At 41.1% G+C, this 26316-nt stretch overlaps 1 protein-coding gene and 1 pseudogene across 4 annotated transcripts in view; both read right to left on the bottom strand.

The window, feature by feature from the left end:
• Positions 1-3531: 3531 nt before the first annotated feature.
• LOC135491866 (U2 spliceosomal RNA) lies at positions 3532-3709 on the bottom strand (annotated as a pseudogene).
• Positions 3710-7628: 3919 nt separating this feature from the next.
• The window catches only part of LOC135491698 (tyrosine-protein phosphatase 99A-like), a 69570-nt gene continuing 50882 nt past the window's right edge, over positions 7629-26316 (bottom strand). For all 4 annotated transcript variants that reach the window (XM_064777718.1, XM_064777720.1, XM_064777719.1 and 1 more), the window contains 4 exons: positions 19953-20078; positions 19064-19209; positions 17586-17721; positions 7629-17162 (listed from right to left, as the gene is read on the bottom strand). In XM_064777718.1, the coding sequence (XP_064633788.1) occupies positions 16950-17162; positions 17586-17721; positions 19064-19209; positions 19953-20078 (621 nt within the window). In that variant the 3' untranslated portion in view covers positions 7629-16949. The remainder of the gene's footprint in view (positions 17163-17585; positions 17722-19063; positions 19210-19952; positions 20079-26316) is intronic.

Raw genomic sequence — 26316 nt, 5'->3', positions numbered from 1 at the left:
TTTAGACTGGACTATGACTTCATATGTTATGAATATCACGCCTACGGACGATTCTCTTGAACATCGGATTATTGTTTATGCTAAAAACTCAACGGATTACCGACCGCCACGGACTGCCCACGGACTATTCTATTGGATATATCTCCCTCGGGAGTTCTACTTTGGAGGTATAATTTTATGCCGTTCGGCTTTATTGTTTAATGTTTGTTCTTCTGTTGCAGTATACCATATCTGTGATTATATTTTTCTTTCAGTTTTTGCCTTGCCGTAAAATATAATGTCTAATTTTTCTGGTATTTCTTTTTCAAGCCTCAATTGTCGGGGCCTTTCGAGCTTTTCCAAGCAGCGCTTGATTTCGGATTTTCTTCTCCAATTTGAACTTGATTTTATATTTTTGCAGGAGACCAATGTGGCTTCTCTTTCAGTGGCGAAAAGGATTGAGAGTTTTTTTGGGGCGAAAGCCTTTTGGTCTTTTTCTACTCATAAGAGTACTGGTTCGGCTATTTTTATATTCTCTTCTGATGTTTCTACTGGTAATTTTGATTATGATTTAGATGGTCGACTTATTTATCTTGATATTGACGTCAGAGGGTTGCAGCTCCGACTTGTCAATATCTATGCTCCTTCTAATGAGGCCGAACGTAAGGCATTTTTATCATCACTATATACACAAAATGTTCCCTGGTAATAGTGTTCCCGTCCCTCGGTACCTCCTAAATGTTGCGAAATTAAAATCCCCTCCCACTATCCAGTTTTCCCTCCTAAATTTCCTAACATACTCTTTCAAGTTTTGACAAAAGGTAATAGCTTTATTATGATTCCCGGGATTCTGCGTAGGCATGTACATACAGTGAGAACATGAGTGCCGGACTTCAGGCACACATGGGACACCCTTCCCTGCAAACCCCCTGGAACTCCCTCTCCACCGCAGTCCTGGTGATGATGGCTGTACCCGCATGGGTTTGGCCACTGCTATAGAGATGTAGTCCATTTATCCATGGTCCTAGGTTGTCCGGCACTACATGCACTTCCTGTAAACATGTCACGTCACACTTTAATCCGGTAATTTTATTTAATATACTTACTCTTTTTTCATACAGACCATTCACGTTTATCGAAGATACTGTTGTTGCCATTCCTATAATGCAAAGGGTGAGTACAGTCCTTCAAAAAAGTAAATGGACACACAAAAATCAAATTTTCTTGAAAACGGCTGGTGATAAATCGATTCGGTTTGCTGCATTTGATAGGACATTTAGTTGTGCATCATGGTATCTACCACATAAAAATTAGCCATTTTATCTAATACCGACTTTTATTGATTTACAAAAGGCCCAAAAATCAACTTTTTCGTTTCCGATTTTTTTCGTACTTTTTCTTGATAGGATGAATCACCATGATGAAAAACCCACGTCCCCATCAAGGTGATGAAAATATCTTGTGTTAATTGGTGGGAAAACAGCATTTTATGTCAAAATTTTGCACCTTGTTTATTGACTTTGGAATTACTTTGGAGAAGTCGACCATAGCCAATTATGTCAGTTTCAACATGCAGCCCGAGTGTTAATTCCTTATTGGCTGAGGTTTTGAATGGGGGTGGAAATGTTGTTAACATTGATGTATTGTAAACGCGAGGGTAAAGTAATATTGGTGAACCCATTGTCCAGCTGCCAAATCCAGGCCTGGGAGAGCTATTCATAGGCATATTAAACAAGGCCATTGAAATGGTGACATGATTCCGGTTGTCTGGGCCAGGTGAATAATATCAAGGGGGCATCTCCGCAGTAGAAGACCGGGTAACAAAACCCTTTTGCACAAATGGGTTAATAAGTTGCAGATTCAAGTGAAAACTGTGGAATTTCTTAGATATTCACTCATAACTCAACAGAAGCTTCCAGTCAATATAAAATTTGCCCCCAAAAAATGCGTGATAAAAAAGTTGATTTTGGGACCTTTCATAAATCGAAAAAATTGACTTATAGGTAAAATAGCAAATTTCCAAGTGGTAGATATCATGATGCACAACTAAATGCCCTATCAAATGCAGCAAACCGCATCGATTTATCACCAGCCGTTTTCAAGAAAATTTGATTTTTGTGTGTCCATTTACTTTTTTGAAGGACTGTACATACAATATTATTTTAATATACATTTTAATTAATGTTTGAAGGGTTTTGCGGAAGTAGCCCGAGTCTTTCCTGGTGAGGTGCGCTGTTAACGTGATGGCACTCCCAAGTGGGGCTTTTTCGCAACTTGTTTGTTCGTGACCTTGACTGTTGTGTCATCAGGGCTTTTTTCCACCCTCTCGTTGCCCCTCTTGACAAATATCACCCCGTCGCCCCATGGCCCCGTCAGGGGTCATCGGTCTACTACCCGCAAAGCCCTTCAAAATGATGTCCACCCTAGGTGGTGAATTGTTTACATCAATACTCACTGGTGTCGACAGTCTCTCACTTCTCCCTCTACACTCTCTTTCGCTTCTCTCAGTCTTTTTCCTACCTCGGACGGCGTGTCCCATACAGACTCATTTCCCTTCTTTCTTCCCTTTGCTACTGTCCATTCCGATTCCCTTTCCTCATGTTCACTCACATTTTCCTCCTCACTGCCTTCGTTCCCCTTCGCTCCTTCCTCCTTTCTCCCTTTCTCCTCCTCCATCTCACTCATTATGTCACCTTCTTCCTCCTTCTCTCCTTCCTTCACTATTTGCACTGCACTCCTAACTTCCCTTCCTTCTCGCTCCTCTAAACGCTTTCTCTCCCTTTCACATTCATACCGATAGTGGCCTTTCTTTCTACATCTAAAACACGTGGCCCCCACTCTTAGCTCGTCCTCCTGACCTCTATTCCATGTCTTGAACCGATTTCCTTTTATATAGACTATTTTTGGGACCTTCGCCCACACATTCATCACCGCCGTCAACGTCCAGCTTTCTACTGTCGTATATTCTCTCAACATTTCCCGTCTCACCTCCTTTACTACCCCATACCTTTCTAACGTCCCCTTCACCCATTCTATGTTGCACTCTACTGGATAATTGTGAACTTCCACATATCTACTTGTGTGAAACTTTTTTCTCAAAATCCCGGGCCTTCTCTAGCCACAAACCTTCTCCATTTACCTCTAATGATATCGGAACTTCGTTCATGTTCGGATCCCCTTTATCAAATCTCACACTGTCCTGTACTCATTTTTAAAACTGTCCTAATACTTTTAACCGGGATCCCATTGTCCACTAACGCTTTAACTATCATGAACTGTTTAATTTCCCCATTGTCGTAATTTGTTTTATAATCAACTCACACTTGACTCCTCTTAATCACGTCTACCACTTCTGCTTCATAAAACTCAGCTTGCTGCTGCCCCACAGCGCCCGTGTAGGACGCCATGGCCTATGTATATACACTACCGTCTATAAAATAGGGCGTGCCGTTTAAAACTTTACCAAGAAACAAGGGTGCGGTCGGATAAAAACGTTCTGTGCAGCGAACACAAAGGATAAAACACAATGTCCTCTAAACGAAGTAACGTAAACAAAAAACGTCCATACAGACTCCAAAGAATGAATAAACGGTGCAACGTCACATGGTGCTCGAACTGATAAAATAAACAATTAAATGGCACGTGCTGCTCCTCGGTCGTTCCTACTGCAAATTCGAATGATAAGAACAGATATAACACTTTGATCTTAGCCAATAGGCCGAGAAGCGATACCGGTGCCGGCCTCGAAAACTCTACATGTTGCCAACGGCGTGAATTGTCCAAACCGTGACGTTTCGGCTGCTTCCAGCCTATTGCTGGCCCGCATGCATACCTATAGAAAAGTTTGATAACAAATAGAGACGTTACAGCAACATAAATTGGGCATACGAAATAAGAAATAGACGATTGATAAAGCCGCGGGCGGGGTTCCCCCCGACCTTGTCTAGTTTGGTGCACATTACACAGTTAAAGTCGCCGCCCAAAATAAGCTTACGGCTTGTATTGAAAGAAGTATAAAGGGTAGATAAAAAGGTCCTACGTTCGGCCTCATTCTAGGTCATAAGAAAAATTCCTGGTAACTACATCGGAAGAAAATATATGAAAAAGACAGAACCAGTACTCTTCTGTGAGGAAAAAGACCAAAAAGCTTTAGGTCCAAAATGACTCTCAATCCTCTTAGCCAAAGAAAGAGAACCAGCATTGGTCTCTTGTAAAAATATAAAATCGAGATCAAATTGTAAAAGAAAACTAGATATTAAACGTTGTTTCGAAAAACTTGAAAGGCTATTGAGGCTAGAAAATGAAATATTAGACATTATAAATCAGAGGGAAAAGACGGCAGAGGCTGGAAAAAATAATTGCTATGGTATACTGAAAATAAGTACAATACTTACATAAGAAAGAATGACTCCGAAAGGAGGACAGAAGCATAGTCCATGGGCGAGCCGAGGTGGTCAGTAATCCGAATATCCTTGCGTATCATATAAAGTCGAGTCCTAAGCCATTGTCCGTTTCCAAGTCCATCGATCGAGAAACGTTCCAGGTCAGGTCGTAATTACTTGTATTTTATTTCTTCTTTGATTTAGGCAAAGGCGAGGGTTGCCTCGGGGTGGGGGGGGGGGGGGGGGGGATCTTCTGACTAAGGGGCATATTTTCCTCCTGACCCGACAACATCGTGGTCAGTTTAGCAATCTCGTCTTCTACACATGTTTCGTTTTGAGAAAAGAGCTCCGAACTCTGAAGAGGATCCTGGGAAGGAGACCCAAGGGGAGCTTGAACTTCCTCTTCTTCCTCCGGCGTCTGCTGAATCTCCTCCTCCACTGTTGGCACAACCGACTTGGACTCGTGGGTGAAAACGGGCGCTCCTTGACGGGCGCTGGCGCTTCTGGTGTCCTCAGTGGGACAGCTTCGTCTTCCCTATTTTCCTCCGCGACTTCACTGACGGTATCCAATTCTTCGTCAACAACATCCATATCGACAAACTTTCTAGGTGGACCCCTGTTGTTACTGGGGCACTCGGAGCGAACGTGCCCTAATCGGTTGCATTTCAAGCAGAGGGGCATCCTACCTGTTCATGTCACCAGCATTGCATACCCGTCATCGGTATCGATCCTGTGCGGTATGGAATGTTTGTCTTTTTCGTGGATTTTTAAGGTTACAACTCTCACACCCGTCTCCAATTTGAGACCTTGTACTGAAGTTTCTTCGTTGACTACCCGAACTACTTCCCCGACGTGACTAAATACGCGCCTGACGTGGGCCCGGCCATTGCTAACGTCGACCGGGAGCCACAACACCCTTAACGAGACTATTTCCTTGTCTACTGACGAAAGGACAACTTTCGCGTTGTTATTGGACTTTGAAACAACCTGCCCAAGACAGGCAAAATGCCTAGCTTCTGATACATCGCCAAACACTGCGAAATAGTCCCCTGATGTCTCCCGTTGATATAAAGCTCGTAGGGTAGTATCTTTGCTTATACCGTATTCTTTCAGAAATGAAATGATATCGTGTCGAAAAGCTACGAAGTAACAATGAATCCTAACTGTTCCAGCGACTAGCCGATTGCTAATGTACTTCTCGATCGCTGCCAAGCCCCTTATACAATGTCACAATATATAACCTGTCGTCCCGGGGTTAGCTTTCCCGTAATATTTATAGTATTTAGAAAGACTGTATTTTAAGATATTCCCGCTGTGGAAAGCATAAAGACAGTTTTAACGATGAGTCCAGGACATTTCAGTGTTAGATTTAACAAAGCTGATCCAAAATGAACGAAGTACCAATATCTTTAGAAGTAAACGGAGAAGGACTGCGCCAGTAATTGTGGTATTGTTGTTAATAACACCCTTTTATGTATTGTTGTAATTGCCCTAATACTATTTGTGTATGCATGTACATGTATGTATGTTAGGCCACTCTAAGTTCAGCCCTACGACTGGTTGGTCGTGTGCTTATTTTGTCTCACATTAAAGTTGCGTTGGATTGGATATCGGTGTTGCTTTGTCGTTGTGTTCTACCCTAACTGGCGTGGTGGCAGCAGTGGGATAGGGTGTACACTAAGTTCTGTTTCCAGTTCTCGAACGAACTTATCGTCTCGTTTTTGGTCAAGCACCACTGTTTCGGCGCGCGTTGCATGATGGAATTGGAAATTCGGATCACTTGATATGTACGAATCCGGTGAAGATACGGTGCACGTTAGCACTGTGCCGTGTTTTGCGATTGTCCTACCGCCGTTAGAGTATCGTTCACTCGTAGGCACGGTTTTTGGGTTCGAAGGAACCGCTGCCACCACGCCAGTTAGGGTAGAACACAACGACAAAGCAACACCGATATCCAATCCAACGCAACTTTGTGTTCTCGTTGTGTTCTACCCTAACTGGCGCTGGCTAGAGAAAACCCGGGATTTCGAGATCAAAAAGTATCACACCAGTAGTTATGTAAAAGTCCATAATTATCCGGGGGGGGGGGGGGGGGGTAAAATAGAATGGGTGAAGGGGGCGTTGCAAAGGTATGGGGTGGTGAAAGAAGTGAGAAGGGAAATGTTGAGGGAGTATGCGAGGAATAGTGAAGGAAGGAGAGAAGGAGGAAGGTGACATAACGAGAGAGACGGAGGAGGAGAAAAGGAGAATGGAGGAAGGCGCGAAGGGGAACGAAGGCAGTGAGGAGGAAAACGAGAGTGAACAGGAGGAAAGGGAATCAGAATGGATAGTAGCGAAGGGAAGAAAGAATGTAAACGAGTCCGTATGGGACACGCCGTCCGAGGTGGAAAAAAGACTGAGAGAAGCGAAAGAGAGTGTAGAAGGGGAAGTGAGGGACTTGTCAACGCCACTTAGTATAGATGTAAATAATTCACCACCTAGGGTAGACATAATTTTGAAGGGCTTTGCAGGTTGTAGATCGACGATCCCCGAGGAGAGCGCTGGGCAGCATGGTGACATTGTCAAGAGGGGCAACGAGAGGGTTGAAAAAGGCCAGATGACTCAACAGTCAAGGTCACCATTACAAACAGGTTTCGAAAAAGCCCCACTTGGTAGTGCCATCACGACAACAGCGTACCTCACCAGGGAAGAATCAGGCTACATCTGCAAAACCCTTCAAACATTGTTAAAATCAAAATGAGTATTAAAATCATATTGTACGTACTCACCCTTTGTATTATAGAAATGGCCAAGCTGTTCTGGGCATGTGAGTGGCTTCGCGGGCTCTGGGAGTTCGAGGTGAGTCCGTCCGATTAGGGGTCTGCATGTAGGTCGCAAACACGTCGTGGAATGACACAAGCCAATCGAGGCGGTGAGCAAGTTATTTCGAAGCGAATCTTCCAACGGCAACCGACGGAGAACTATTCCAAGCGTGCCCACCTTTTCACACGCATTTCATGCAGGCCTGGCGTTGCTCTTTCGACTGGTGGGTGCCCTGTTCGAGTGCCAAATTCGGCCCTGAACGTCGAGCACGGCCAGTTTGAGCCCTCACTGATGTCACTGTCGCCAGGTGATGTCATCACAGGGGCTTCCTGTCACCAGGGAGGTCATGTGTGCCTAGACATTCAGGGCCGAAACACTGAGAGTGCCAAATTCGGCCCAGTGGTTTAAACCGGTTCAGCATAAACAAGATGTAATAAGAAAAGAGAAAACTTTGATGTAGGTCACATTACATGATTTATACAGGTTCCACATTGAATAATTATGTACAAATAATATTACTTGGTTGATCATACAAAAGGTTTCATGATAAAAATGAAAAATAAATCTTCCCCATCAAACAAAGACTGGTTATTTGAAAAATCCATTCTTTTAACATATTGATGTGTTCAGTGCCAACATAGAGTTATAGAGCTCACTTGAAGGGATTTCTCACTCTTCCACATTTCACTGGCATTTATTACCTGCTGGGGAAGTACCTAAATGAAGATTGTGAGGTGTATTATTACAATACTGCAATCCACAATTGAAAATAGGACAACTTATAAATAAGAGATGTTCTAAATATTATGAGGCACATTGGCCAAAATATTAATGATAATTGATAAGGGTACATTGTACTTATGAATATTGTACACTGTACTTCTATAAACCTCTGCGCCACATTTTCAGAAAGGCATAACAGAAAATCAAAGAAATCGACAAAAGTGAGGAATCCCTTAAAGTCTGCCCATAGTACTCGAAACTGTGCTTTGCACCTACACATACTGTAAAAAAACACCACTATTGACAACAGTAATCACACAACCAAAGATGACCAGGAATCTGCACAGAGATGAGAAAATTTCACATCTAACACCCAGAGAAGTCATCCTCTATGAGAGCACTTGCCAATTTCCTAGCCACGCACATTATAAAAGTGGTGTACAATATGTATTTTCCACTCCAAATTCCAATTAACGTTGGATTTAAAAACATTATTAATATTACAATTGAGTTGATATCAATTAGATTTCACAAGACAGTGAGCTGACTATTTGGGATAGTATGCAGAACCACTGTCTTTAGGTTCACTCTTTCAATCAATTAGGGTATACTGCACTTCGGCCATGGCGGCTGTTTATCAAAATATAATCTCCAGCTATAGATTTGCAATTATTGTGTGTCCGAAAAAAAGAAAATGAGATTTAAGCGTTATATATACTATGTTGCATGTAAATATACTGCATGAAATTATTTTGATTTGTTTCATGTTCGTTTCATGTACCAATACAATGCTAAGGTCTATACGCCTTATATGACTGACACAATAAAAATCATGCTCATAAACAGAAGTAAATATGCACGTACATAATATATTCAGCAGGTCATTCGTTCAAAGTAAAAAAATGTACACTTGAATCTCAATTTTCTATTTTTTGCAACTGTCACCTTAACAGGGTCACATTCACAACATCAGGGCTAGACAAAAGCTAAGGCATTGAGACCATCTGCCTATAAATGGTCCTTTGTTTGGCCTCATGCCCCAAATGTTTCTTTGTTTCTTTATTTCTTATGTCCAGCCCTGCCACATACGACACAAATTTACAAAACAGATCATACATTTACATCCAAGTTTTTACACAATATACATTTAAAGACTGCAGAGACCTCAACGCAGGACTATTCCCACTACGCCTCTGCCAGAGTGTCATTCGACTATATTTAGATAAACCACACTTGCAACTGATTCTATTAACATGCTAGGGGTTCGGCCATGACTGCACTCAGCAAGTAATGACATCTGTCAATTCTTCGTCCATGTAAAATTTAAAAAATTTTTCTTCCCGAGGTTTAAATTTAATATATGAACTTGCATTAACCCTTTCGATGCGTGATTGCCAAGACCACCAAAATTCAGCAGTTTCAGACCGTCCCCAAATAAAGCTTTAGCAGAAGACTGATCGCTCTGCCATCTACATTTATGCAACGAAACTAATCTGCTTGACAGAATAGGTTATCAGGGTTTCCCACCTCGTGGATGACGTCACAGCAGACGATAGAATCATGGCGGCTGGTCGTTCGGGGCTCAGCAATGGCGGTGTAATTATGCCTAACAGCGAAAGGGTTAAATGTTATAATATTCTTGTTATATCATGTCAATACCTCTCTGGCCTAAAAGCAGCAGAATCTACATCCAATGGCCGAGGAGCAGGCAGATAAATTCGCCCATATGTGGCCTGGTGGAATTCAGCTCAAACCTGACTGGCATCAAAAGGGTTAAGAACATCCTAATGCAGGAAAATCAAATTTTGATTTTGGACAGTATATCTGAAGAACATAAAAAACATTCCAAATGTAACTTGTGCGTTTTTTCACTAAAGTGGTCAATTGTTTCTGTTGGAAAACAAACTAGTTTGTCAAATCAATTTGACCTATTAGGCCAGAGAAGACTTGCCTATACTCTTGGTGTAAGAAATTGTATCGGCTGAAAGTACTTCTCACCATTGATTCCTCTTATCCCACAATTTGTTATGTCACGATACAGCCTGGCAAGTCTATTTTACTGGCTCCAATAGTAAACTTGATGCACTAGTGTTCAAATATTAAAAGTATCTTCTTCAACAAGCCCTACATACAAGGTAAGAAATACACTGGCAGTAAAGGGGAGTTTGAGCATTTAAAACTGAGAATAATCAACACCAAACTACAGAACATGAAACAAACTTTGAACAGGGGCCTAATTTTCCTAAATTCTGCAAAATGCAAAAAGTACATTTAAGTATAGCACCAATAAAACAAGATGATGGGATGTAATACACTTTCATTACCCCCATTAGGCGTCGTTAGGCGTTCTTAGACTGTTTATGAGTGACCATAACCTGGTACAAGAAGAAACACATCTATTGGTAATTCTAACTGAGAACCACAGATATGTCCACAGCAAACTTCTACTTCTACTGCTACATGTATGTTGTCTTCTATGAAGATATAAACTCAACAGGTTCACAAGTACCCAATGTTGGACATAAAACGTGTTTTAAAAACTGCAACAAAAGGTGTACAACTTGGTTATTTTTCAAGATATTGCTTGTTTTTCAGAGATAATCCAATAAAATTGTAGAGTACATGATTTATAGAATCACTAAAACGCCACCAAAAGTGTACATTTTACACCCAAAGTGTACAAATAAGCACAGCTCTGCATAACTTGGCAAAGAAACGGATTGTTGCAATTTCATTTTTAACTTGCAACTTTCCAACCTATCATACACATTTCAGAAGTAATCTTAAGTAATTCTGAAGAAGGGTTATGGGTGAAATTCAGCAGAATCAATTTTTCCCCTGGTACCCCAAACAACAGTGGGTGAAATTCTTTATATAGGCTACTTGAAAAAGCCGATATTTAAAGAAATGTTAATGCTTATGCAACAAAAATTCAGGGGTATATATAACTTTACTAGAACTATTTATCATCAAAGGGGTTGAATTAGGGGGCAAAACACCACCAATGCTAAAATGGTCGATTAGATGACAATTATTGAAGCTTAATTCTCTTTATTTATGTAAGATTTCATGCACCGAAATTTGCTTAATATGGCTATTTTAATCACCTGCAACAAGTGCCACAGTATCTTTACGAGTGGAGATTGCTTGAAATTACCAAGATTTTACCATAAATTACCCAGATTTTACCTGCGAAACTAACAGTCTAGTTGCTGCTTATGTGAGAACTGGCACGGCAAATAAATACTTTAAATGTGGCCCTGGACGTCTTGTAGCCAAAATATGTCGGGCCGTGAAAGTGTTAATCTAATCGATATGTGATCTTTTGAACAAAACTTGACCTCATTCCAACTGAAACATGTGAAACAGTTAAATTTTCTGTATTCAATATTGAATTCATATATTACATTGTTTAACCTCAAAACTAAAGCTCTTTTGTTTCAGACATTCAATAATGAGCAAAATATAGCTTTATTTCATACATCAAAATCATACCTTGAAATCCTGACTGTTTACAATGAACTGGCCATGTAAAAAAATTGTGATCTCCTTAAAATCTAGAATTTCTTGCAGTAAGTCAACGATTTCCAGTTGTTGCAGCGGCACTCACAGGGACTCACAACAGGTGCCATTGCCATTTATCAAATTAAAGCCCAAGTCGATAGCAACATGGATTTGCAAATCTTTTTTCCATACTACACACTGATAAGGCGACAAGCCTTATCAATATGTAGCATTTCATGATTTCGCCAGGACCAATTATTGTTCATTGACAGGTCAACACCTGTTTGCTGGTGAAATTGCGATATATGGACTGTTTTTTGCACAGTCTTATCCCATGCGACTCTGGAATACGGAGCTGTCATGTAGTAAGTAATTGTGTAAAAATGTTCAAACCAAGGTTTTGTGAAATTATAAAAAAATCTTTGTCTTGTTAACACCTTGGGTGCCCAGAACTTTTGAATACACATCCTCTAAAGTGCCCGCATTTTACCACTTTCCGCCACCCACTAAAAACGATTCCATAAGAAATAATTACCTGAAGTTTTCTGCATTAGATTCTCCAAGAACATAACCCAACTGAGACAAACACTTTACATATGCCTCAAATCATAATTTCAGAGTTTAAAGTTAAAAAGGGTCGATTTTCATCAGAAAGCCTTTTTCCCACCCCCAGATCACCCTGCCCCTCCCCAAGACGCAACACTGAACAGAGGGCAAAAGCAGCAAAACTGCTTCAATTTATGGCCAGCCCGTCAGATGGAGTGTGTGTAGTTAACATCATTCCAAAAAGGAAATAGCCCAGTCGACGGGACTCCCATGTTCGACGATGTAGACGTACGTCACTGGGCACAGATAGACGTAGACCTGCATAGCTGGCACCCAAAGTGTTGAACAAATTTCTATTCTGTCCAAGATGAGTTTTAATGCACCAATGATAGCAAAGCAGAAGCAGACAACAGTCATTTATCAATGTACAGGTACAGGGAATCAAGTTTATACAGTCTGAGAAAACCAACTCAAAACTCATGGTCAGCAGGAAATTGGAACGAGAGACAGACGGCAGCAGCTTATAATCAACAAGGTTGATTAATGTTACAGATGACAAATTCATTGATTAATTGTGTCGTAGCAGTGTATTGCAATAACTGCCTCATGCATTTGATTTTTAACTAACTCAACCCATGTTTACCGCAAATAAACCATGACTCCACTTCACAATGTAAAATGTATCTTTCAGGAATAAATGAAAAGGCCAGGGGCCATTGTGCTCACTGTATAGATATTTGGTGGTTAAGATTCAATGCTGGTTTAAGAAACATGCTATAATATAATGGAAATTGTATGACATTTGACCTGTGACCAAGAAAAGTAAGTCAAATTAAAAACCCATGTGACATATAATAATGTATGTGGTGGTTAGATGTACATGTACCCATGATAGACCGAAATTCAGTGTCGGGGGTTATCTGACCTAGAGGGTCCTGTGTACCAAGTTTCAAGTTGTTAGCTTTAGCGGTTAAGAAACGTGCCACTGACAATTTGGGCTCTGTGAACTTGAAAAGTAGGTCAAAACAAAAACCTGTATAATGTGGTGTATCCTTGCTAGGAGAACCAGCCATGAAATTTTCTGGAAAACATACGCGAGATATCACACTTTTTAGGTTTTGACTTTTGGCCCCCTGGTGGCCAAGTAAAGAATCAGATCAGACCAACATTCACTGTCTGAGGTCATTTGACCAGGGGGGGGGGGTCCTGTGTACAAAGTTTTAAGTTCATAGCCCTAGAGGCTAAGAAACGTGCCACTGTTTTTGAAACAAGATATGGACGACGACAGTGGACAATGGGATATTGTATAGACTCCCCTACGGTGAGCAAAAAAAGGAGCCACAAATTCTTTATGCACGACAAATCGAAATTCATTTCTACAGTAAAAACTGAATTAATAAAAAAACATAGCTGGGAGCCAAATAGATGCAGAGAAAATGGTTGAAATAGGTTCATAAGAATATACTTTTCTCAGCTCAAGCAGAGGCTCAATTGCCAAGTTCAAAATCTTTCTAGTAAAATCCAACGCAAATCTTTTAGATCGATGCCATCAACAAATTAGATTTCAAACTTGTCTGAAAGTATCTAATTCCGGCCCTGCTGACCAGAAAATTAACCATACTTCAAGACGCTGTAAAAAAAATCACACACATCTCCAAAACCAACATGTACACTTGAATTGGACACTAGAACACAATTTGGCAATGTCCATTTTTGAAATGTGAAATATGTGAAAAAAGCACATTTATATGCACAAATAGAACATTTCCTTAATTGTGTATGCATGAAAACTTGTTGCCATAATCTCACTATATATGACCAATTCTTATGACTGATTCTAATGAGTTTCTGTCAATGATGATGATATACCAAAAAATATTTCATGATTGAAAAAACACTTTATAAATGATGAATAAAGACAGGTGCAGATTAATGATTTTTGTTGGCAGCAACATGCAATATTTTGTAAATAATCTCGCTAGTCTGCATGAGATGATAAACTGCATGCAAGATGACATCTTATTAAAGCCTAATGCCATTTGTTAAACATTTGAAATTTGTCATAGAATTTGAATTTACAATTGTGTTATTATATAAGGAATATAAATTTCGGCATTGCCGTTGGGTAGACAGATATACAAATACTATAAATACCTACTTTCAGCAAATGCGAATGCATAATACATGTTATTGGTGTAACTGCATTTCTTTTTTCCTGGACCACCAGTAATTATGAATGGCATAGGCCTACCATTCAAGATTCACATTCGATGATTAAGCAGACTTGAGTTTGTTTCATGTTGTGACAACAACCAATTTTTCTGCAGATTTAAGCTAGCTGCAGATTGCATGTCACTGCAACAAATTTATAGGTCTGCACAGATCAAGGAACTTTTATGTCAGCACAAAAGAGGCATAACTTGGATTGCCTCGCGACCACCAGGGGTGCGACAATCTTACCTAGAAATCATAATTATGCAACATATGCATTGCATATATTAACACCTGGTACAAAAAACACAACAAGCCGCAGCCTTTGGTGTGGATGATACATCCCAAACCACCAAGGATGTCTCGCAATAAGAGTACCTTTTAGTAGACTCTACGAGTCAGCAAGATTACAACATGATTGCTGACTGAATATTTTGACAGTACTGCTCCCTCTTTTACGAATAGCTAAATAGTGAGGTTTACATCCAAAATATAAAGAAACAAGTTATATAGAATACAAGGCAAGTACCCAACTAGGTATAATACTATGTCATGAAAGAAATGAGTCATGTAGTTTCATCTGCAGGATGTACACGTAGAACAAAAAGCAATATTTTTTAATGCCGTTTCATACAATGAAAATTTGAAGAGACAGACAGAATTTTGACTTGGGAAATTGACGTTTAAAAAGACCCAACCCTTGATGCAAAATGAGCCTTTCGAAAAAGACACCGCAAAGAAGCCTTTAATGACACACAAAAACCACTCCAAGTAACCTGGTTCGGATTGTCTGTTCTCATTATACATTCAAAAGTGAATTCTTTTTCTCTAGGATAACTTGTGATAACTCCAATTGTGACAAGAAATAACACACCAAGACAATATAGTGATCTTTGGCTTCGTGAAGATAAAGACATTTCAAGACAGTATGCCTTAAATTTAATTAAATTCTGAATGATGACAGCCAACAGTAGTGCTAAAAACATTCTGGCCAATGTTTTAACGGTTTGGGAAGGTGATTGGTTCGAGTTTATCCTTGACTAGAACTTCGTAAACCTATTACCCTGAAGGCTTGGAACCTGACAGCTTATGAACACAAAGGTAACATATACATATGCGTCTACATGAAGTGATGCAAACATTAGCATTACCAACTCGCACCCTAACATAATGAGATGGACTTGCAATGGGAAACTGCACTTATTAAACTACAGCTGGGAAATGTACTAAGAGGAAGAGAAAAACAGAATAGATATGGTACACATCTCTTTGGTATCAACATGTCTTAACACGTAACCAGACATACACATTTGCTAGAATTAGATACAACAGTCCATTGTTATATTCTTTGTCCCTAACGTTTTGAGTTCTGGAGGGCAAACTACTGGTCGGATTTCATTGCAATTAGGTTTTTCTTGATTGGAGCTATGCGAACCACAAGGATTTATAATTTCTGTTTTTTGTTCTGTAATTTCTGTAAAGTGTAAACTGACACACTTCCTGGTGGAAAACACTAAGAGAAGTCAACAAAACAATGCTTTCACAACTACATGTCGAGATAGCGGGTGAATTCTGCATTCTGCAACAGTCAGCTTAGACCTCCTTATTCTGCCCTTGGGCAAAAGGTATGGTGGTTTCCTAACAGTGTCCTTGGGATGTAGGCAAAGCTTTCAACAGTACCGAAGGCAAGCCATTGCAACATACATGTACCATCACATTTGCTTTGCCAAACCATATTCAATCACCATTTCCACAGTAATTTCAACCAAGTTTCTTTCAGTAAAACTACTTATTATCCGACTATCAAAAGGATTTCGAAATAATTGTAACTACCACAAAAGTACGTCTTGGTATATTCATTTCATATTTCATATCAGAGTTTTTTTCTGATACATGCAACCAGAAATCAAGATGTGACTGAATCAATCAATCAATTATGTATGGAGTTATACACTGCACACGTAATAAAAGGACACTATTTGTTTACATTGCAACTCCCCAGAGATCAGTGTAGTTTCTTACATGCCATGGAAATGCAGATTTAAATTTAGTAACATAACTTCAGGGCTTACTTGAGTATTATTCGTAACTTACAAATGTAAGCACTGACACACCTCAAATACCAGCACATTTATCCAAAATTCACAAAAAAGACAAGGTCAACTAACAAATAGCATCAGTTCAGTAAAAACTGTCTTAAAAAAATATTAACTTTCAGAAGCACATCGTAACTGCCCGAAGCAGATACTTCAGCAAAATGAGACAGCATATTAGCTTCAATCAACTTTCAAGAGGCTAAAATTGTTGGTGCTGCTCTATCGTACTGAACACTAAATCATGTGCAAAGACAAGATATAACTCAAAGTTGATTAAGCTGAGTATTACAGTTATATACTCTTTGTTAGACACAGGGTATCCAAGAGCATGGTTATTTCTTAAACTTTTGATGCACCTTATAGAGAGGCTCGTTTAAAGGCTCAACTCTCGAACCCTGGGTTCAAGTGAGGACTCATCCAGGTAGCTGACAGTTCCATTGTCCTTCTTCCAGTTCTTCCGATTCAAGTTTGTTCAAAACACAAATTGACCATTTATCCCAAATGCACCCGAGAAATAAAATATCAGGAAGGTGACAAGCCAGCAGTGCATTACCAAATTCATTTCAGATGAAAATATTAACAAAAAATAGCTGCAAGCTCAATGCTCGGTTCAAACACTTCAGTAGCTTTTACCGCTTCATAGCGATCTCAGAACTATCCCCAGCCCTTCAAAGTTTCAGTCAATTTAAAACACTTGGTGTTTTTTTTATATTGTCGTCTCGGGTCTCGGTGGTCTTTCGCCCTTCTTGTCACGTAAATGTACCGAGCCGCCATGAACATGAAGGTGTTGGTTATGTGAATGAGAATTGTGAATGGAATTCGTAACGGTCTGATTGTTGCCGGACGAGAATGAATCTTTCCTTTCCGGCGGGTCGTGGCTGATACTTGCAATGGCCTTGTACAAAAACTCATACTCTCCCTGGAAAGATAGAGAGGAAATTTGATCAAAACAGATCACCTTAAACAAAGCTTAAACAACTGCAAGACCAAAAGATGGCCACAATTCCATAATAAATATGAGTCAGGTAAATTTCTCCTTGTACAAAAAACAACTTAATTTTAGATCACTCCGGGTTTATTTCCCATCTTTTTAAAAAATTTTATGAATCAACTTCCGTGACTAAAATATGAGTTTTTCTCTTAATTATAACCTGAAAGAATGGTGCGTCCTGAAGTCAACATCTCCATCAATTCTTAAGCTATTGACATGTGTCATCATGAAGGTAATTTTGTGCACAATCAGCCAATACCAATAACTTAATATCAGTCTTTGACCACAAAAAGCCTACTTTCAGTAAAGCAGGTCACATGGCTATGCGAACTTGTAAACCTACAAACCTACCTCTTCATTGAAGATGCCCTGTCTCTGAAGGTAATAGAGCCTCGCTAACTGATACACATCCACCACGTCATCCTGCTGAAACTCATCATATAATGTGCTCAGAGCACAGAATGTGGCCGCTGCTGCCCCTCCAAGTCTACAACAAAGAATTTCTCATTGGTAACATATTATGACTAACAATGGTAGTACATGTAGTAACTCATTCTCTTTGCTGGTGCAACTTGAACAAAACGCTGTGGCGATTGTGAGAGAGCAGGCTTTGGTCTATGCTAATACCACTTAGGTCAAATGGGTTTTGAGTTCCGGATTATTGCCTTGGTGCACATCGCCCGCACAAGCCAGATGTGTCTCCTCTCTCTCCAGCCAAGCCGTGAACTGCCACACCTCCCAATCCTTTCAAACTTCCCAACACACTCAATTATATACTCTAGTTTCTCACTTCTAATGTCCAGCCAGATCTTTGCATAGTGAACATTTCTAGGCCCGTAATGGGGGAAATTTTAGGCCTTCTATTCAAGTCACTATTGCCATTGGCGCTGCTGGTCAATCAATCAAGAAACTTCCTTCCCTCGTGGGCCTACCAAAATGAACACACACACTGGCTTACTGCAGTAGACGTTAGGCGTGCGAAACCCGAGTATTACATAGTCCTGTAGAGTGCCGTAAACACCATATAAGTTAAAACTAATAATGTCATATTCAACTCAGCGAAAGTCCAGAGCACAGGCCTAAGGCCCAAGATGACATCTAACAATAACAATACAATAATGAACCTGAAAGAAATGCTACATGATTACACCTTCAGCGCAAAATAGGGGCCTATAATAAAAGTGAAAACTGTAAAAGCTTCTCTAGGCTGCCTGGTGAATGCCAGCGATCCGATCCTGTCAGCCAACATCTCAACCCCCTCTGGCCTTAAGGTTTATAATACCAACTATGGGTTAAGCCTAGAGTCGTTGAACCCCAACACTTACTTACTTCTTTACACTCACAGACTATAATGTAACTTGCACCAAGCTATCTAAGTAGATGGGCAGTAAAAATCGTCGATGATTTGACAAAGTGACCAATCAGCAAATTTTTTTTGGAGAAAACTCCACTCAAAGATTCTGTTTAGTTTGAATGACTCTGTGCAGTACATATAAAAGAGAGTAATGGCTCGAAAGGCATGAATAGAGGATAAAGCGTTATAGAATTGACATTGGCTTTGAATATCACCATTGGTGATAATTGGTGTGCAAGTAGACATGGCTAGTACAACTCAGATGGCGCCGTTATGTCACTTTGTGAAATCATCGACGAAATCAGAAACGAATATGTAAGATTTGATAAGCATTCACCCATGCTACCAACTGGCCAAAGTAATCTGTGCCATTAAAAACATGTAAAACCATCAAAGCTCACCCGTATATGCACAAAAGTTTATCAAAATGTAACACAACTTCTACCAGAATTATAATTTTTAATGAAATTCTTACTTGTCTATCACAACAATTGGCCCAGAATGATGATCGCTGTACCACGTCTTGACTGACTTCACCAACTCAAACGCTGTGTTCACCGGTTCACAATTCTTGGGCCATTCACAACAAGAGATTATACGTATCATTAATTCGTAGTCATCCTGAAACAAGATTATATCATTAATAAATGCAACATAAGATTCCATCAATGATAAAAGTAACATAAGATTACATCATTGATAAACGTAACAAGGGGACATCAAAATGGCATTGTGGTTAGAGTAATATTTAACAATAATAATAATATTTAAATGATTTATAGTGCCAGAATCTACTCAGAGTGATCAGTGACACTTTAGAGTGCCAAGCTTACGATCGGGCGGTCATGGCTTTGACTCTCAAACAGAAACAACAAATGGGGTGATAATGTGAAGCCCTTTGAGCGATGAATCCACATTTGATTTAAATAGAGGTCTCATCATTATTTATTTTTGATAAAAGATTACATCATTCATACATGAGATCACATCATCAATAAATGTAACATACGAATTCTTGGTAATAAGAGAAAAAACTTTTGAAAAAACATATCTCTGTGTCTATGTAGTGTATGATAAAATACATGGAACAAGATGCTCTTAGGTTGGGTATCTACTGACTGTTCAGGCCATTTTCATAGGTTCCAAGACTGGAACTTTTCTCCAAAATATTTTTGTATCACCCCCTCTCTATTAGAGACAGTGGTTCTGATCCCAAACGGTTGTTACTGTAAAATTTAAACTCTGTATCAGGACACCTCTCATATAAGGACAGCATTTGACAGTCCCAAGGGTATCCTTGATAGAGAGGTTCTACTGTACTTATTTTATCACTATGTAGTACTGTACTCGGCGATATTACATACTTGTTTCGACTCCAACATGAAATCTCTGGCAGTTTGACTAATGTGATGATGCTCCTCGGTCAAGCACACGTTGAAATTGTGGCAGTCCAGTGGTTCATCTGCCTTCGGCCAGAATTGATCATATTCCTAAAAAATGAATGCAGAAATATTTACATTTTGTTATATGTGGCAATTTGTGAAGTTGAAGCAAGAAAACATTTGGAGTTCTCTCAACGACAGATATAGACTGACATTGATCAGAAGTAGTTCATATGGCTCCTCTACCTTTGGCAAGAACTGGTCATAATCTATTAAACCTGAAAGATGAATGTGGAAACTCTTAAATGATACATTTGATAGGGCATTTACATAGATGGCATAATCTGAAAGAGAAAAGCAATAGCATTATTATTAACTACTTTATTAACCCTTTCGCTGCGGGTGACGTGCACACCACGTCATGTACATGGTCCCATGTCGTGCGGGTGATGTGTATACCACGTCATGTACATGTTCCCGTGTCGTGCGGGTGATGTGCACACCACGTCATGTACATGTTCCCGTGTCGTGCAGGTGACGTGCACACCACGTCATGTACATGGTCCTGTGTCGTGCGGGTGACGTGCACATCACGTCATGTACATGGTCCCGTGTCGTGCGGGTGATGTGCACACCACGTCATGTACATGGTCCTGTGTCGTGCAGGTGACGTGCACACCACGTCATGTACATGGTCCCATGTCGTGCGGGTGATGTGCACACCACGTCATGTACATGGTCCTTTGTCGTGCGGGTGACGTGCACACCATGTCATGTACATGGTCCTGTATCGTGCAGGCGACGTGCACACCACGTCATGTACATGGTCCCATGTCGTGCGGGTGACGTGCACACCACGTCATGTACATGGTCCTGTGTCGTGCAGGTGACGTGCACACCACGTCATGTACATGGTCCCATGTCGTGCGGGTGATGTGCACACCACGTCATGTACATGGTCCCATGTCGTGCGGGTGACGTGCACACCACGTCATGTACATGGTTCCGTGTCGTGCTGGTGATGTGCACATCACGTCATGTACATGGTTCCGTGTCGTATGGGTGATGTGCACACCACGTCATGTTCATGGTCCCGTGTCGTGCGGGTGACGTGCACACCACGTCATGTACATGGTCCTGTGTCGTGCAGGTGACGTGCACACCACGTCATGTACATGGTCCCATGTCGTGCGGGTGATGTGCACACCACGTCATGTACATGGTCCCGTGTCGTGCGGGTGACGTGCACACCACGTCATGTACATGGTTCCGTGTCGTGCGGGTGATGTGCACATCACGTCATGTACATGGTTCCGTGTCGTATGGGTGATGTGCACACCACGTCATGTACATGGTCCCGTGTCGTGCGGGTGACGTGCACACCACGTCATGTACATGGTCCCATGTCGTGCGGGTGATGTGCACACCACGTCATGTACATGGTTCCGTGTCGTGCGGGTGATGTGCACACCACGTCATGTACATGGTCCCGTGTCGTGCGGGTGATGTGCACACCACGTCATGTACATGGTCCCGTGTCGTGCGGGTGATGTGCACACCACTTCATGTACATGGTTCCGTGTCGTGCAGGTGAAGTGCACACCACGTCATGTACATGGTCCTGTGTCGTGCAGGTGACGTGCACACCACGTCATGCACATGGTCCCGTGTCGTGCGGGTGATGTGCACACCACGTCATGTACATGGTCCTGTGTCGTGCGGGTGACGTGCACACCACGTCATGTACAAGGTCCCGTGTTGTGCGGGTGATGTGCACACCACGTCATGTACATGGTCCCGTGTTGTGCGGGTGACGTGCACACCACGTCATGTACATGGTCCCGTGTCCTGCGGGGTGACGTGCACACCACGTCATGTACATGGTCCCGTGTTGTGCGGGTGACGTGCACACCACGTCATGTACATGGTCCCGTGTTGTGCGGGTGACGTGCACACCACGTCATGTACATGGTCCCGTGTTGTGCGGGTTACGTGCACACCACGTCATGTACATGGTCCCGTGTTGTGCGGGTGACGTGCACACCACGTCATGTACATGGTCCCGTGTTGTGCGGGTGACGTGCACACCACGTCATGTACATGGTCCCATGTCGTGCGGGTGATGTGTATACCACGTCATGTACATGTTCCCGTGTCGTGCGGGTGACGTGCACACTACGTCATGTACATGGTTCCGTGTCGTGCAGGTGACGTGCACACCACGTCATGTACATGGTCCTTTGTCGTGCGGGTGACGTGCACATCACGTCATGTCCTTCTTAAATATTTGTTCACCAGCACTTGGTCACAACCTCGCTCAATACGCCAAACGCACTCGGGAATAATTAGTTTCATCCTAATAATATAGATGGCGACACTTTTGAATAGTTTTGACCGTTCAGTGAGAAGTTAGCTCTAAAGTTTATTATTGGTATCGACTGTCAGCACATGGTGGCGCTGGCCAAAAAATGGCTGCCACAGCGAAAGAGTTAACAAAGTTGAGATTCAATTTCAATATCGGAAAAAAAAATTCCTTTGAAAATATTTGCACGATGGCATAGCCAAGGATAGTTGCAATATGATGAAATAAGCTTGACTTGACTCGAATAATAATAAAACAGTTATTGATTGGAATTAACTGAAATTGGCAAAAAATTGCCAATACCCTGTGGATAGCGAAAGGGCTGAAAACAGGCAAAAAATAAGCCAAGCAGGTAGTCATGTCAGTAAGAAGCAATCATCAAGAAAATGTTGGATTTACCATTCGTCAGGTCCCATAGATGTACGATCCTTGAGAAAAACTAGTCAGTTTATCCACATCCGCCATCTATGCTTTTAACAATTTCCATTTCTGAAGTTTCAAAATTCTCCTCATACAGTGCTGCAGTGCAGAAGTTCTGTTCGAAACAGATCAACAGCTACACCTTCAGGGATAGGCTGAACATATCAGGAAGTGTCCTGTCATTTTCAAATTAAGGTCAACTCACAAGGAAGTTTTAAGGATGAAAAAGGTGTGTGTGTGTGTGGGTGTGCAGGTAGAATGTACATTTTGGAATTTTGATGGATGATAATCCTGTGATAAGCCTCTGGGACGGGCTTTTCAAAGTTCAGTAGCAGCCCTAGCAATCACAGTCTGGCATTCCAACACACCTCGATTCAAATGTAGCATTAAAGTTAGTCCTGGACTAAAATCAAGAGCGTTGGGTGGAGTTCAAATTCCACCCCAAATTGTTTGGGCATACATTTAAGGTCCACCTTCTGTCAAAATATTGTAGCACAGAGAACTGCCAGTGTGGTGTTAATCCCTTAAAGACTTCTCGTACAACATCTTCACAAATCCTGTCATGGCACAAGTAACCTTGAGACTTTCCTCAAGACGCACTCGCGATCCATAAAGAACATTGATATCACTCCGCAGGAACATCGGTAGCTTCCCATCTACCAAGCATGATTCTAACGTCTCATAGACTAAGAGTACCATTTTCTCTAGAGACATGTTGGTGTAATTGAGGAACATTGGGACTAGATCAAGAAACACTGTCTTCAATCTGTAACTGGTCACATACTCACTTACAAGATGAATATTTCCCTCTCTATCTCTGACTTTGAATCCACAAACCTCCGGCATCCGCAAACATTTTGCCGTGATGTAAACATTTTTAACTCGTTTCTTTAGGTTTAAAATATGTTTAACCTCGACTGCAGGGTAAGATATTCGACCCAAGGGAAGTTTGTCAAATTGAGGTGTTTCCTTCCTTTCGTTCAAGAAGCAATCTTCATTTGGCACCTTGGGAACTATGCTAGCAACAGAGGTTGATAATTGTTTCTTTGTCAAATGCCATGTTGATTCAGCCCTTTTGTTTCCTTCTTGGGAAGAAAAAATAGACCCTAAAGTAGATTCTAAGCAAGGGACAAAATCTATTGAAACAGGCAGCATCTTAAACACATCATCCCCATACAACCAGACCCAATTTACACAAGCAGGGCTTTCGGGGTGCCTCAATGGTGGAAAAGGCATCTGGAATGTCGCTCCAACTTGTTGGCAATCTTCCTGTTGCTGGCCCCACCAGGTCATGAGTCGAGTCCATAACCAGATACTATATGATCCATGGATATTGACGCCCACTGATACTTCAGACACTGATGTTTGTGGTCCAGTACCCGACATATCTAAGTGTGACATATCGACATATCCCTCAGTAAATGTGAACGTAGGACGGGCTGAAAAAACACTGAGGAGGAAATCCATTTCATTAGGCAGACCAACTTTTGTTCCCTCCACACAGCTTCCACAGCCAATCAATTTGCCTTCTATGTCTCCAATTTCTGGTATCGCTTCATTGAGAACACCCTTGATTTTGTTTCTGAAACTTTTCATGAAAAGTTCCCTGTTGAATTCTTCAATAATATCGACATTTCCTATACCAGGAATCTTAGCAACATCTGCAAGATTAGTATCTGTAGGTGTTTGTCTGCATGATTGACTAAATTCTCCGCCATCTTGGAATGTGAGGAAGGAGATTGGTTGCACATTTCCAAGGAGCTGCTGAGATGTGAGCCACGACTGTTCACAAGGGTGCAAATAATCACCAGGGAGCAAACCTGTCAAATCCCTTTTATCGCGGTCTGCCCCAGCTTGACAAAGAATTCTTACTGCCTCATCCTTCCTGTACATAACGGCATAGTGAAGACTGGTTCTCCCAAATTTATCTGTATCATTCGGGCCTAAACCCTTTGCAAGAAATGATTCAATTAAACTACAATGTCCATAGACTGCCGCAAGATGCAACACTGAGCGTCCCGAATCATCAACAGCATCCAAACGATATCCCTTTGCGATCAGAGCATTGATGACCTCTTCATTTCCTATTGGTATTGCACAATGAAGGAGTATCTGGCTACTGACATTTTTGGGATCAACACTAATCAAGTCTGGCAATAATGTTTTGACAAAGCTGTTATTACCAAGGGCCACCATGTCTTGCAGCAAAGACCTACCACCATAGCCTGGGTCATTCAAAACATCCTGGTGTTTGCAGAGGGAGTCACGAATATCCGAAATGGACACACGGCAATTCAGCAACTCCGCATGCAATGCATTTTTATCTGAAAGGACAAGTTTATTTGTGGTGCTGATCATGAAATTGATAGTTTCAATGTAAACCTGTTCATTCTTCATATACATAAAGGGAAGTGTTGACATGTCCCCTGCACTCTGTGAAGAATCATCAGTGTCAATGATTGCTCCACTGCATATCAATTCTCGAACTATTTCACCATAGTTGCTAACATATGAATATCTTGTAACCAATTGCAAAGGAGTTCTGCCACTTCCATCTCTGACATTGACATCAGCACCAAACTTGATCAGTTCCTTTAAAACCTCAATATGTCCACCTTTTACAGCCGAGTGAACTGGATAGCAACCATTGGACTGAATGTTGACATCGATTTCACTTTTGACATGTTTAGATTGTTTCACAAACTCCCCTAGCAGCTTAATATCACCATGCTGTGCTGCTAAATGCAAAAGGTGATTTTTGAAATCGACAACAGCACCACAAAGAATGAGTTCTTTGATAACTTCCACATTTCCTTTTTTAATTGCCAAGGGGAGCATGAACTGGACATCTGCACCATTGGAAATTTCCTCCTTTACACAGTCTAAATCTCCTCTAGAAATCGCTTCCTTTAGATCCTCATCATGTCCCACACTTACACTGAGATTACCTCCAGTTAAACATTGAAACATGATGACAAACTACAATAATTGACAGGAACCAAATCACAGAATGAAAAGCCCCATTGCTGCCACAAGAAAACTGAGTAATTCTCTGTGAAACAAACTGGTGTATTCACATGTCAATGGACACCTTCTAAAATATTGCTACTGGGCTACCAGGCTATATAAATGGTATCCAATAGAATGAAAAGATAGTCAAATTGTTAAGCAGTATATGTGCTTCAAAAGCTTTGGATAGCTTTAAATATTGCCAGACCGATAATATCAAAGAACACTACATTCATTCCTCTGCCGTCCATACAATCATGCATGATATAGCTGGCCCGTCACGCCAGTGATTATGGTATAGGGAATCCCCCACAATGAGTCTTCATGCTCTATTTAACACCACAGTCAGTCTTAATGTTTATTTAACACACCACATGCTCTATCCTTACATGTATAAAGGACACCAATCATTGAAGATAATGCATGTACAGTAGCTCACAAACACAACTTGATAATATCAATGTTGGCAAATTAACTAAAGACTGTTGAACGGTATAAGTCGTTTGGGTAAATCAGGCATCGGTAACGTTGAACGACCAATGCCGTTGCATACAT

The sequence above is a fragment of the Lineus longissimus genome, chromosome 7 (genome assembly GCF_910592395.1).
Source record: "Lineus longissimus chromosome 7, tnLinLong1.2, whole genome shotgun sequence".
In the NCBI taxonomy this organism is placed as follows: domain Eukaryota; kingdom Metazoa; phylum Nemertea; class Pilidiophora; order Heteronemertea; family Lineidae; genus Lineus; species Lineus longissimus.
Note: the sequence above shows the minus strand (reverse complement) of the source record. Positions and strands in the feature narration are given on the sequence as shown.